Genomic DNA, 14,927 nt, shown 5'->3' with positions numbered 1-14,927 from the left:
CCTCAATCTCCACTAACCCATTCACTCACACTCTCTATCCAACAGTCTGCCTCCCTCTGTCCTGCACTCAGCTCAATCCATTCTTCTACGTCATTGCGCTGCATGAAGTCATTGGCTCCAAGCCTGTGTGTTGTATGTCTATCGTATACACCTGCAGCCTCTTCCTCCTGCATTCCCGTTCTGGACAGCTGCTGCCTCCCTCTGAACCAACAACCAGCCCTCTTCATCTCTCTCTTCCCTGCACCTTTTCTCCCTCAATCCATCCCACCCAAAAAAACCCTCATTCCAGTCTACCTCACAACTCACTTCTTATGTTTTCATGAGAAAATCCAAATTTGCAATGGTTCTTTGTGCCATCTGAGCTGGTAATTATTTGTTTCTCCTCTGTTTGTTGCAACTGTGTCTGTAGTTGTGTGAGAGCTCTGTCTTTCATAATCATTCACTATAAAAAAGACCTCGTGAAATTTTGAAAATCACTGGGATTGGATGTGACAATGCTCTGGGTACAATGAAAGCTTCTGAAAATTAATTATGGAAATAATTTTGTACTGGAGAAGTTCAGATGTGAAACATTCCATGTTTGGTGCAAATGTATTAGAGGCAGCACATGAACCACACCCATATGGCATCACTCCAGTATGCTGACGGGCTCCTGAAGCACTGCATTTACACTAACAACACATTTCCTCTAGGGCTTGTTAGCTCTATCAAGAACTGACATAATCTTTAATTAGTGTGAGGAGCATTGCAAGTGATATGCCTAAGGTCATCCTGGCACCCCCAGTAATGACTAAATGACTATATTTACCAAAATATCTCCCCAGTCACTGAGTCTAGCATTTGGCTTAAAAATGCTAGTTGTGTGATGCTTCCTACCCAGAGAGTTCTGTACTAGCTTAGATGTTCCCATCCCACAACTACTGTCTAGCAGGAAGGACTTTTTTCATCTTTTTAACCCACTGATTACAACCAGCCTTAACTTATACCTTTTTTCTCTGTCTTGTCAGGATATTTGTGGACTCCTTGTGTTGTCTTCACACTTCTGTCCCTAGTCTCCACAACAGGGAAATCCTTGGCGACATCTAGACTAAAGCTAGTTGAGTCATAGCATGTACTGAACCTCATGCCCACACGAAATTGCTGTTGTAACAAAAATATTATGGAGATCTATAATTACAACATTACAGTACGCTTCCATGGCTCTCTACTTAATTTAAGTTATAATTATGTTGGGCCAAGAGGAATGTTTGATATGAATGTCCATTATGTTTTAAGAAGGAATTCACCTAAGGTACTGCTACAGAGACGTTTGTTGTTTTAGAAGCTGACCTTTAGTCACATTTAGAAATATAATACATTGTGCCACATTGAATTTCAGATTTTAATTTGTCACAATTAATATTTTTTACAGTTAAGCATCAAAACTATTTAATTATGGTCAGTGATTGCACAAATTAGTTTTCTCCAGCTTGGGTACAGTTTTTCTCGACCAAATCATCGCTTATTTGGTTCTGTACTATAAATATTGAGGAAGTCAATCAATATTATTTTGTAGCAATTTATGTTTTTCATTACATATTATTTTGTATGTACTTGATTTGCGTCAATGTCAGTTTTTTTTTCTATCTGAATGTTTTTTGCTTCTGCAATGTAATGCCGTGCTAACTATTTAAAAATATGTCGTTTGAAAGTTTCAAATTTTTGTGTCCTTTAATGCGTTTACTCATTGAACTCTTGATCACTGCTTGTAATGGCACTGGATAAACGAGAATTCACAAGCACAATTTATAAATTGTTTGCATCTCTGTCATTGAATGTCGTGTGTAGTATATTCATCCATAGATGTATTCGGAAATGCATAATGAAATTGCAATGCGATCGGCTTTACGAGTCTCCGATCCGTTGGCAATAGCTACACATTTATTTATTATTACGTTTACAAACGTAACTGTAACCTTATGCGCAAATACTTAGTCCATGCGCGAATACTGCGCATACAGTTTGTATTTCCCGCTCTCGCGTTGACATTATGATTGGCTCTTGCAGCGAGAACTGTGTGGCGCTGTGTTGAATTCTATTGACAATAACCCAACACCTGCAGCTCCAACATTGAAGGATGCAAGATTCATGGTTACTACATAAAATCAGCTGTCAACAATTAACGTTGTTCTGTCAGAATTATGCGTATCCTCTGTGGCATTCCAGCACTTTCGAAGCTTAAAACAGCAGCGTAAGGCTGTAGAATTCGTGAAAACGTGCGCTTTGGTAACATTCGTATGCGTTTGATTTTCGCCTCGACACAATACGAGAACAATGACGCTTCGGAGATGCTTAGTACTAAAGCAAGACACAATGCCTACCGTGTTAGTTAACGTGCAGTGCGTAAATTGTGAAAATGTCAATTTCGTAAAGTGAAAAAATGCAGAAAAGGGTAAAGAGCCCAGCGACCTCATGCCTTTCGTTTCGTCGCAAGTGATTACAAAAATAAAGGCGGGGACATTTGAAAATCATTATCGGTCACATCATACTATTAGAAAAACACTTTTGAATAAGAGGTTAGAACTGCAGGACAAAGTCAATTTATCGAGAGACATTTGCGTTACAGGCACCCCTTGCCTTGATCAGCATGAACAGAGAAAATCACCAACTTAAAAGCAGTTGTTGCCAGTGTAAAAGATTTGCAGTTCTTGTTCCATGTGTGTTATATACAGGTCTGGTAGTCTTAGCTTTCGCTGCTCCAATTTCTTTGAGGTTAGTAACTGGTAGAGCATTACAGGCGCTATAACAGTGGAAAACCAACAGTGATTTTAGTGTGTTTTTCTAATGTTTCTTTAGTTTTGAGTTTACTATTTAATGTTATCCTTAAGATCCATTATATGCACATCAGTAATGAGATAAATATACACTCATCCAGCAAAACATATTTAGCTTGTTACTCATGCATAGAATTGAAGCATCCTGATCCTTCCCATACAAGGAATTAAATATAGCCCATTTCTGAGTTAAAAATTGGATGATAATTGTATGACAACTCCATGGTATAATAGACTCCCAAGAAAATCTCTGCCGTGAGAACAGTAATGGGTGGCAGTTGATGTGACTGTAACATTTATCCACTGAGGAATTAAATAGAATGCCTAATTAGGTTAGAAACACTGTTCATTCTATGGTGCTATAGCAAGGAAATTGCTGATGACATGGTGCATGTCAGGGAAGCAAGAATTTATAATACATTTTTACAATTTAGCTGATAAACTTATCTTCGTATCACAGATCTTCTGTGAAACAGTTGAAATGTAAAAAGTGACACATTTTTCACTTCTTTACTTAAGAACCTTACCATGAACATTTAAATGTATGTATACTGAAACGTATAATGCTATTCCAGGAGAAGTCTGTCAGAAACAAAACAAAAACTATGCTTACACAAATCACATCACTGCATGGAAATTGTACTTACTTATCATTAATGTAATGCGACAGAGTAAGTCAGTCAGTATTGCTAATAAAGTCATCAGTGGTGTAGGAGGAATTGGCGATCAATAAGAAGATGTTACATCATAACAGGAGTTGTATTCACCAATTAGAACAATGAGCAAGTCAGCAAAGAGCTGGGTATTGGATACGTTTAGCCCTGCCCTTCGATTTGTAAAGAATTAACAATAATATTTTAGCTTAGCTTAGGAACAACTTAATTATTTGGCACACTGCTTAGTCTCTATATTAATTCTCCAGAGACAAGTGCAGGATTTGTTTTAGACTGCAAACATATGATACAATATAATTCATTACTTCCAGTACAAATAAGCTATTCCTCTGGTAGGCCCCAAGCATCATTTGAAATTATAAATACACATGTTGGTTAAGAAACTCCTTCAGTGCCACTTCAAAGCAGCTCTTTTTAAACATTTTAGATATGCAAAAAGTTTATTATATGATGTGTTATCCAACTCATAAAAATGTCTGAGTGTAACAGCTTGTGTGGATATGAGATGGAATGATGTCATAGATTCAGTCATAGATTTTCCAACACTTAAATTGATATCTTACGTTAACAAATTTCTATTTTTCAGAAATGCATTTAGCAATTGTCAGTTTGCATTTTAGATCCACTTTACTGTGGTCATTATTGGTTATTTTGCTGCCCAAATATCAGAACTCATAGACTACTTTTAGTGTCTCTTCCAAATGTAAATCCCTCAGTATTACAAGATTTAGTTCAACTACACTTCACTAACTTTCTTTTCTTTTGTTGATGTTCATCTTTTAACCCCTTTTCAAGACACTGTGCATTCAGTTAAAATAATCAACCAAGCCCTTTGTTGTCTTTGCTGTCAGCAAACTGTAAAGTTTTTATTTCTTCTGTAGTAACTTTCCTTTTCCAAATTTCACCTTGATTTCCTTTATTGCTTTCTGTGTGTACAGACTGAATAACATGGAAGATAGATTACAGCCCTGCTCATTCCCTTCTCATCTCTGGCTTCCCGTACATGCCTGGGGACTAGTGCAGCAGGGGATACAACCCGTCGGCTTTGGACAAAGACGTCACAAGTGGCCAATCGAGAAGCGATTCTTCTTAGTGTTGTAGCTCCCTTCAGTGGCTGATAAGTGTTTTTTGGCTTTTTAAAAAAAAATCTCACGAGATAGAATAAACAGATCCACTTTATTAAGCAATCAGTAAAAAAACGAAACTGAAACATAACAGCAAAAGCGAAAATGGTAAACTGCTCTCTGGCGACTTGTGACGTCATTGTCCAAAGCCGACGGGTTGTATCCCCTGCTACACTAGACCCCATGCCTGACATGTCTATGTGTAGTCTGGTTTCTGCACAGATTGTAACTAACCTGTCACTCCCAGTATTTTATCATTATTTATTTCAATATTTGAGACTGTGTATTCCAGCCAGCATTTTCCAAAACTTTTCTAAGCAATATGCTGTAAATGTGGTTTTGTCTATTTTAGCTTATTTCCTAAGGTAACCCATAATATCAGTATTACTTTGCATCTTCCTACACAGTTTTGGAAACTAAACTGATCATCTCCCAGCTGTGCTTCTACCAGTTGCTCCATTCTTCTATAATAATCTGTGTTAGTATTTTGTCATCAACACTCATTAAACTAATGTTTTGGTAGTACAGTCAAATCTCAATATAACAAATTTCATGGGACAGTGAAAATTAAATTTTTGTACCAGGTTTATTGTTATAATGAGGTTTTGTTATCATGACTTGGAGCAAGGACCCGGAGCTGAGAAGTACATTACTGTAGTAATTTTCAGATGAAAAATAACATTATAAGACAAATAATGAAACACATTTTGTTCACTTCATTTATTAATAATGTACCTGTAGAATATCTTACTTATGTGTACAGAAAAATTCACTTGTTTTCCTTTGTTTCTTTTTTCTTAAAGATTCTCTTGTGAACATTGTCTTTATCTGTTCGAACACAATCAATTGCTGCACTTAAACACTGGGGATTGAAGATGTTACTTGCTAAATGGTTTCCAACTGACCTATTAGCTCCATCAGAGGTGGGGGATTCACACTTATCACATCACTGTCATCTTCAGAATCTTCAGTAGGTGAATTACCCTTTAACTCCTCAATGACAGATCCGTCGGTGTATGCTTCAAACACCAATGCCTCATTGTCCGCTGATGAGTATGCAACTACTGAAGCATCTATGGTTTCACCAGTAACTACTGAATAAATCTCCAGATCACTTTTAATATTATCCTGCATTATTTCATCCACCACAACATTCTCACTAACATCTTCACTTTCGGAAATTCTTGCATTTTTCCGGCAGTTCACAATCATGTTTGGCTGTACACTGTTCCAGGAACTAGCCATCATGTCACAAGCCTGCTTCACATTGAAACTGAATTGATCGCTCACCTTTCTTTCAATGTTTGTGATCACGTGTTGAACTAATTGTGAACGGTATTTTGTCTTAAAGTTCTAAGTTATCCCCATATCTGGTGGCTGAAAAATCAAAGTACAGTTTGGGAGGAAGTTGCATGGTTCAACGTTCTTCAATGCTAGCATGTTGTTATGCGCATTGCAATTATCGACTGACAATGAAATTTTCGTATTCTTCATTGACATCTCTTTATCAAGCAAAAATTGACATAATCCATGCTTTCCGATTTGCCTTGTATTTGACTGCAATAAAAGAAATCACATTTACAATATGACTATAGCAAAACATTACAGCTGTAGCTATACTGTACTGAATTAACTTATAAATTAAAGGAAGTTAAAGTAAAATGTATGCATCCTCTTACCTGGTAAGCTTCTTACATTTTTGAAGCACTGTGGGTTTGCTGATTGTCCGATCACTAGTTAATTTAAGTGTCCCTGATGCGTTGCTGCAGAGAAGAACAGTTAGGCGTACTTTATACTGTTTCCCTCCTTTTCACTTTTCTCCTCTAAAGGCCATCGTCTTCTCTGGCATCAGTTGATAAAACAATCCCATCTCATCTGCGTTGTACAAGTTTTCAGGACTATTTTTCTAACAGTTAACACATGGTGTTTTTCCTCCAAAATTCTGCATCACCTGTAGGTGCTGATTTTTCTTCTCCTGCCCGTAAATCTTTGCAACCATCTGTTACTTGCCTTAAAATTAGAATCATCGAGCAACTTAGTGAAATCTAAGGCTTTTTGCCATATCAACGCACCATTAATTGGTACATTCTGTGCACGCATCTCATTAAACCACTGCAGTGTAGCGCTGTCCACATCGTCATTTTTTTCCTTGAAGGGTTAAATTTGCAATATCCTCTGATACTTTCACTGTTTCATTTCTCAAAACTCCCCTTTCATCTAGCATTGTATTTATTTTGCCTTTTGTAATCATCATTGCCTAATACTCCTTTTGATGCTCTCAACCACCTCTGGTTTATCAACCTGTCCAGGTTTTATGTCCTTAATTTCCTACATTTCTACAATTTCTTCAGTTTTAATCTGCATTTCATAACTAATAAATTATAGTCCGAGCCCACATCTGCTCCCAGAAATGTTTTGTTGTTTAAAATCTGATTGCTAAATTTTTGTCTTGCTATGTAAAACCTTCTGAGATCTTCATATACAACCATATTTCACAATTCTCAAACTAAAGGTTAAGCAAACAATGATAAAGTTGTTCTCTGTACAAAATTTTACCAGGTGTCTTCCCTTTCTTTTTTCCCAGTTCATGTTCTCTTACTATTTTTCCAAGTTCCAATTTCCATCACAGTTAAATTTTTTCCCTTAACATGCTGAATAATTTATTTTCTCTCATCGTACACTGTTTTCAATGAGTTTATCATCTGGTGAGGTAGTTAGCATATATACCTGTGGTGGGTGTTGACTTCCTGTCTGTCTTCCATAGGATAATGCGTCCATTATGCTGTTTACAGTAGCTCATCCATATTCGTATTGTCTTATTCATCGTTAGACTTACTTCTGCATTACCCCTATTTGATTTTATGTTGATAACCTTGTACTCACCTGACCTGAAACCATGTTCTTCCCATTGACCCATGTTGTTAATTCCCACTGTATCTATCTTCAAACTATCTAATTCACATGCCAGTTTCTCCAAAGTACCTTTCTGATAAAGGAACTAATATTCTATGCACTGTTATGTAGAACACAAGATCTGATTTTTCTGATGAGAACTATGTACTAAGCAGTCCATGCTTGGAGACCAAAATTGAGAACCATTTTACCTCTGAAGTATTTTAGCCAATAGGATACCACCACCATTAAAACACAGAGTATTTATGTATGTCCTTGAGAAGCATGTCAGCTGTCGTTTCCCTTGCTTTCAGCCACACAGAGTACTAATGTTAACAAGGCCAGATCAGTCAGTCTCCTATACTTCTGCTGCTGTAACTGTAGAAATGACTGCTGCTCCTCTTCAGGAATTGTATGTTAGTCTGGCCCCTCTGCAGATATCACACTGATGAGGTGGCTCTTTAGTACAGTTACCTGCAAAACTTACCACTGTGGCAAGATCGCTGATTCACGCCTCAACAGATCTGAAATTTTCAGCTAAGTTAACAAAATAAAATTAGTAAATAAAGTTAACAGCCCCAGGAGATGACATTTTCTCTGTTAAAGTGAATGAGACATTATTAATAAAAAATAGATGTCCAGCAGATATTTTTGCTAGTTTATTTTTAAATGTGGCCGATAAAATTTGTTCAAATTGTTCATAAACAAAAAGAGAACAGTACACTGAAGAAGCAATGTGTGAAAAATGTGTTGAAATTATCTTTCCGTGATCCACAAGTATAATAAGGGAAATCAAATGTCTCAAAACTTGATCCTTTTTGTAGTGTGCATCAGATACACATTCAATATTTACAAAAAAAAATTGTTTTTCAATAAACAAAAGGATTATGCAAGTCACATATGACTAAAACATTTAATGGTTGAAAGTTTACATCATGTGCATGTATATAAAATCAAAATACTCCCAGTTTTCTTGATTCACACAAATTTTTCAAGTTTCAGGTGAAATTTGCAATATACAATTGTACACATGAATTGATTACCTTAACATGATATTATTTCATGACAGATAAAAAGATCAAGAGGACATTCCCTTTTTTCTCCACTCCAGTATTCAAATATTGTGGAAATCTTGTTTGCTGGGTTCTGGGTGGTCCTGTGGTATGTTATATGTGTAGTGTATCCATAAGTTAGTGTAATTTCCCAGACAGATGAAAATATGATTTTCTTAAATATGTATGTTACCACATGTGTCACTAGTTGCAAGTGGTCACTCTGGTTAAATTGGTTCCTAAACTTTGTGAGGACATAATGGATTTAAGAACTGTCGCTCGCATAGAACACAATGTTATGCTTAGCCACTTAACAGTTTTGTATAATTTTTATTATTATAATCCATTTCTCCATTGACTGTGTGAGCTTTAATTTGCACTTGATCTAGACCTTTTAATTTCTTGTTTCCCCCTAGATCATCATCACTGAGAGTATATGACGAAGCAGTGGTGCTAGGATACCGGAGTCTGGAATCACTACATGACCATGGTAGCAGCAATCCACCACTTCTCCTGGATGATAATAGCTTGAATGATGATCCCCGGCAGTCGCAGGAGATACTAAAAAATGTCTTCAACAGGTTTGTTCTCAAATATACTGTTGTTCCACGTGTAATATTCTAATAGAAAACAATGTGATATTTGAAGTAGAAAGCTACTTTGTAGATTTCTATGCAACAAGAATCATGTAGTGAGTTTGATTGTTGTAAGAGATAGTTGAATGCAGTAGTATGTGTGACTAAAATGAGAGAGACAAACAAAACTAAATGTAGGATATTACTTATCAGGGTATCACATGTATTTGTGATGCAGATTATGAATCATGTAATATTCATTTACGAATACTTTACTGTGTTCTTTTCAAGTAGATTTTGTGAAAAGATTTCATCCCTTTTTGAGGTTGTAACTTGAAGCAAATGTGATGTTTTTGTGACACTTATCTAAGAATTGAGCAACATCTAAATGAAGTAATCTGCATATGAATGTTAGAACAACATTATTTATTAATTTAATTGCTGAGTTCTTTAGTCTTATTTTGTCAGTAAGCTGTACCTTTTGTTCTGTTGTAAGAGCATCTGTATGTAGATGTCCTTGAAAATAGCTATGCCAGTTTCACATAAGTGCATGAAAGATCATGATATCAGTGCCGACTTTAGATTTACATCTGTTTTCTGCAGTTCACTTTCTGTACAATATATTACAGTATCTTCTCGTTCCATGCAGGAATGAAGCATGAAAAGAACAAATTTTTGTATATGCGCAGCTGTAAAGATTTCATCTTCATTTGCTCTCAGGGAGTAATACATAGATGGCTGAAAAGTATTCACAATTTGCCCACTGAGACTTATTTACTGTATTTCTAAGTAGGGTTTTGTGAGGGAAGAGTGGCTTGGGTGTCTATCAGTTGAGATTTTTTTATCATTCTGTTACACTTGCTATTGAGTCCAAAGAGTACGTCGTGATTTTCACTGCCTGTCTTTGTACTGTTTAATGTGTGCTGTTAGAGGGCAACACACTTGATCTGTAATCCAAGTGTATGAATCTAAAGTATTTTGTAACCATTTTCATGTGTGGGTGAATTTCAGTTAGTTTTGTGGTATCCTATAGGCCTAAGTAAATTGACTCATGCCATACGCTTCACTTACAACTGAGCCTGTGTACTTGTTTCACTGTATATCCCCTCAACCCATCACATTATTATTCCCATATATTTACCTTTATCATCATCATCATCATCATCATCTTCTTCTTCTTCTTCTTCTTCTTCCTGAAACATTTCTGCTTTTCTAAGTTGTTCACAAAGACTATTTCAGTCTTCTCTTTTCTGCTGTTAAGCATTTCCTTCCATTGTAGTTCTCTCTGATCCATTTCATTCTGGTGTCTCCAACTTGTTTAAAGTCTGCCGATTGATCTTTTTCCAGATTCTGTCTATTCCAGAACTTTTCTTGGTAGCCTTTATTTTCCCATTCCTTTAACTTGGCCGAACCATTTTAGCCTATTTTTCTCCATAAGTTCTGTTAGAGGGTTGATCAGAAGTGTGTTTTGTATTATTTCATTTTTTATCCTGCCCCTTCTCATCTTACCCACGATCCCTCAGAGAAACGGTATCTTTATCACTTGTATTCTACTCAGTTCCTTCTTTGCCCAAGTCCAACATTCTGATCCATCGGTCAAAATTGGTAGATAATATGATTTGTGTATCATGATCTTTTGCTTTGGCAGGATTTTCCAATTAGGGAATTGTGTCTGATGTACAATAATAAAATTTTGAGCATTTTTCTATCCCCTCCGAAATTTCTTCCTTGATGTTTCATTTTGTGATTAGCTTACTTCCTAGATATTTGAAAGCATCTACTTCTTCAACAATTTTTCCATTACAACTTACATCCTTAATGTCTTTTTATTTTCCCCTGCTGATTTTCATTACCTCTCATTTTGTTGAGCTCATTTCCATGCCTGCCTCCTCAGTTACCCTCTGCCAGGTATTTGGTTGTTTTGGACTTGACTTTGGATTTACTCTGTAGGCAGTTTATTGTTTGATCTCTAGTACATGCGGCACTGGATAGCTTGAACAAAAGAGAACCATTATCTAGCAACTGCAACAGCCCATTGTTGCCAGCTGATGCAGACTGCAGGACTTAACATTCTGTAACTTGTCACATTTGTAGTCAGATGAGCAGTTGGCTTGAACTTGGTCACTGCAGAAGCCATATGATGGATAGGTTTTTGCATAATGTGCTGTAAGGCTCTGCAATCACTTACTCCAGTGTGAGCCATTGAAAACCTTGTACTGTCAGAACAGCTGTGCTTTCGCCACACGAGAAAGAGCTCACAAGCTCGGCACATGAGACAAAGCTCATAGGGTAGTCCTCTTAGGTGAAACCTTTCATAAACTCCTCCCACACATACAGACCATGCTCAGTCAGAAGTGATAAAAATGCACAGGAGCTGAAGCCAGCAACCTGTGAAGACAGTGCAAAGCTGAAGACTGTCACAGTGTCTGCAAAAAGTGGCTGAAGTATGCAATGAAGTCGTGAATGTTGGCTACAAGTATTCCCTACATGTGCTGTAAATATTGTAGTGTCTCAAGAATTTCGGTGTAAATTCTAGAAACACTCGGCCTTCAACCATCTCGAACACCCGATAATTTAGGTACGAGTGCAGGAGAGTGAGAACATGTCTATCGATCCACCAGTTTCTATGTGCAGGTCAGAAGTTTGTTGTTGGAGGACTGTAAGAGGGGCGAGTCACTGACAATGACAAGTGTTTGCCACCAGCGCCACAGGAGATGGGAGGAGAACTCAATGAATAATTATGTCATTTTCTTTGATGTGTTAGTGTCCGTGGTGATTGTGAAAAAGACTAATGAACATTCGAATATTGAGTGCTGTGCACATTCATGTATTGGACTTGCTTGAGACTAGAGACTTTTAAACTTCTTCATGTCTTGGACTCTGAGAAGTCAAGATGCATGTTTATATTTTCATATGGTTTTTAAATCAACTCTTATGTCTCAATGTACTTAATTACTTCTAAAGCTTGAGATACCAGTGAGACGACAAAGGTATTTATATGCCTAAGAAGAGAATTTTGTTCTGCATAGCAGTTGTAGTACATCGTAAATCAACGAGTATGTTGACACTAAAGTTCATGAATGTGATCAATAGATTACAGAAATAAGAAGATATTATTTTCTTGTTGTCCGAAAATGTTAGAATGTGGCGACCTAAGTGACAGGACCCGAATAAAACAGGAATTCAAAGACAGAAATGGAAAGAAGATATTGGGCATTGCCATAGCAAGCAAGCCTAACAATGTATGAGAACTGTTTCCAGAAATCGTGTTGAGTACAATAAACAAATGGAAGAAAGTTGCAAGTGCAATGCTGTAAAATTTGTGAGGAAGTAATAGCGGAGAAAACTGCAGAGAAGACCTCAACTTTTCAACTAAGATCAGGTGTGGAGAGTAAGCAGTCTTCACACACGTACATCGCACCGACGCCGACGCAGTAACCAGCCACCGACGCCGACTGCACCAGCTGCTGCTCACTGGTGCTGACTTCGCGTCCGCTCGCCAATTATGATGCCGGGTGAGTGAAAAACAATAATTTTCTGGTAAAGTTGAGGGGACAATTGAATGATAAACTGTTAGTGTAGTTATTGCACTCAGTGGTGAATTTTCTTTTAGATGATTACTAAGTCTAAGATCAATAAAATTATGGATCAAGAACAGCAATAAACTCCAGAACCAACCATGGCTGTTAAGGTGAATAGGGAAATGCCAGACTTGTCGGAATTAGTGAATTCAATTAAAGTCCAGTGGGCAGATTCAGCAGCTGTAAAAGCTCAAATTGTTGCTTTAAGACAGGAGATAGGCTCAGTATGTTCTAGATTAGATGACCAAAATGCTAAGTTGTATGACCAGAAGACTGATTCATCAACTCTAAGTGAAAAATTAGATGCTCAGAGCAAAATTTTAAGTAATCAAAGTGAAACCTTGAACAGTAATGCGGAAAATATAGTTTTATTAAAGACTGAATTTGACTCTTTTAAATAATAAGATATAAAATCTGAAGTTAGATTTAAAGAGTGAACTCACTAGTAATCAATGCGAAGGCATAGTTACTTTGGAGATTGAATGCGATGTCAAATATTATAATAATAATAATGTAGAATCTGAATTTAGTGAAAAATTAAAATCTTGTGAAAATGTATGTAATATTAAATTTAATTCTGTAAGATAGGAAACGAATTCTTTGGAAAAGAGCACGGACCAATCTAAGGAATTAATATCGATTATTCAATTGAAAATTCCAGGTGTTAGTATATAAACCATTACTACACAAGCTGTCAGTTCTCGAGTAAATAATGTAGAACAAAATTTCAAAGAAAAAATAGTAAACTTTGACATTATAAACTTAAGTAGTCTGGCGGAATCTTTTGAGCTAATTATAGATCGAGAAATTACCGAGAGTGTAATCTCTGGAAACGTTGCAACTGTTGCTTTTTCCAAACCTAGTAATTCTAACAAGGTTATAGATGACTCGTGGAAAGAATTCAGACTTTTTCAGGACAGATTAGAACATAAAATAATTTTACCTTATGTTGTGTTACCTAGTAAAGTGGTGATTGTTTTGTTGAGGGGAGACTTTCACACAAAATTTAATGAGAAGTACTATTATGGAATTGCTCAAATGAAGTTAATATTAGATCCATGGGATCCGGATGGAGTCACATCTGTCTGCCAGGGATGTTAACATTCTGTGTTAATGGTCGGAGTGACGACCGTCGGATCCCTAGTTGTTTTTGGTGTTTCTTCCAACTTAGTTTTCCTGCACCAAATTTCCTTCAATTCTTAAACTGTTCTGTAATCTATTCTTGAATTCTTAAACTATCTTATAATGTTAGTAATGAGGAAACCGGATATGACTACAGTATTGAGATGTATTTAAGAGACTCACAGATGAACAGTGATTTCTAGACATGAAATGAAATGAATAAAATATTATTTGAGTGAAAAGTATAACATAATGGTACTATTCAAACAAAGTGATACCTAGACGTCATAAACTGAATGGAGTACTTTATGTGTGTATGAAATATAGTGTAAAGTGAATGACTAAACAACTATGTTATCTTAGTGTATAATTTTCTATTTTTATAGAATATTTTATACCTTTTGTGAGATGTAATGTAAATGGGAAGGCTTGTATCACTTTTGGAAGGGGTGGGTAGTGTAAGTACAAGCATGACTAACACTAATCACACACCCCACCTTTCAGACAACCCTCGCAGACAAGTGTAACTGATTCTTCACCATTTGCCATTCCACTGGTGGAGTTGCTAAGATTTTTATATATATGAAGATGGCGTCTGTTCTTTTGGACAAGTCCGAAAGAACCACCGGTGACCATGCAGCTCATTAGAACGAAATTACAATGAAATGACTACCCCTAGCTGCATACAGGCATTGATATAAGTAAACGGGGGCAGTTGAAAATGTGTGCCCTGACCGGGACTTGAACATTGGATCTCCTGCTTACATGGCAGACACTCTATACTTCTGAGGACACAGAGGATTGCCAGAGATAAGTCCCTGCAGTCGCACTATCCTCTGTGTCCTCGGCGGCTCAGATGGATAGAGCGTCTGCCATGTATGCAGGAGATCCCAAGTTCGAGTCCCGGTTGGGGCACACATTTTCAACTGTCTGCTTTGACTTATATCAATGTCCGTATGCAGCTAGGGGTATTCATTTCATTGTAATTTCATGCTAAGATTTTTCTTCGGGGGCTTCGAAAGTGAAGGCGAGAATGTCCGTTCTGTAGGAGACGTTCAACATCATACCGTCTCCAGCTTCTCACTCAAGTACCG

The 14,927-nt window shown here is 36.9% G+C and overlaps 1 protein-coding gene across 2 annotated transcripts in view; it reads left to right on the top strand.

Moving 5' to 3' along the window:
• The first annotated feature begins 2,058 nt into the window (after window positions 1-2,058).
• LOC126412338 (45 kDa calcium-binding protein) overlaps window positions 2,059-14,927 on the top strand; it is a 182,348-nt gene continuing 169,479 nt past the window's right edge. The window contains exons 1-2 of one of the 2 annotated variants that reach the window (XM_050081880.1): window positions 2,059-2,751; window positions 8,972-9,136. In XM_050081880.1, the coding sequence (XP_049937837.1) occupies window positions 2,627-2,751; window positions 8,972-9,136 (290 nt within the window). In that variant the 5' untranslated portion in view covers window positions 2,059-2,626. Of the gene's footprint in view, window positions 2,752-8,971; window positions 9,137-14,927 lie in introns of those variants that run through there. The other variant, XM_050081881.1, reaches the window with a different exon arrangement.

The sequence above is a fragment of the Schistocerca serialis genome, chromosome 7, assembly GCF_023864345.2.
Source record: "Schistocerca serialis cubense isolate TAMUIC-IGC-003099 chromosome 7, iqSchSeri2.2, whole genome shotgun sequence".
Lineage (NCBI taxonomy): Eukaryota > Metazoa > Arthropoda > Insecta > Orthoptera > Acrididae > Schistocerca > Schistocerca serialis.
The sequence above is the reverse complement of the archived record's forward strand: the minus strand, read 5'-3'. Positions and strand labels throughout refer to the sequence as shown.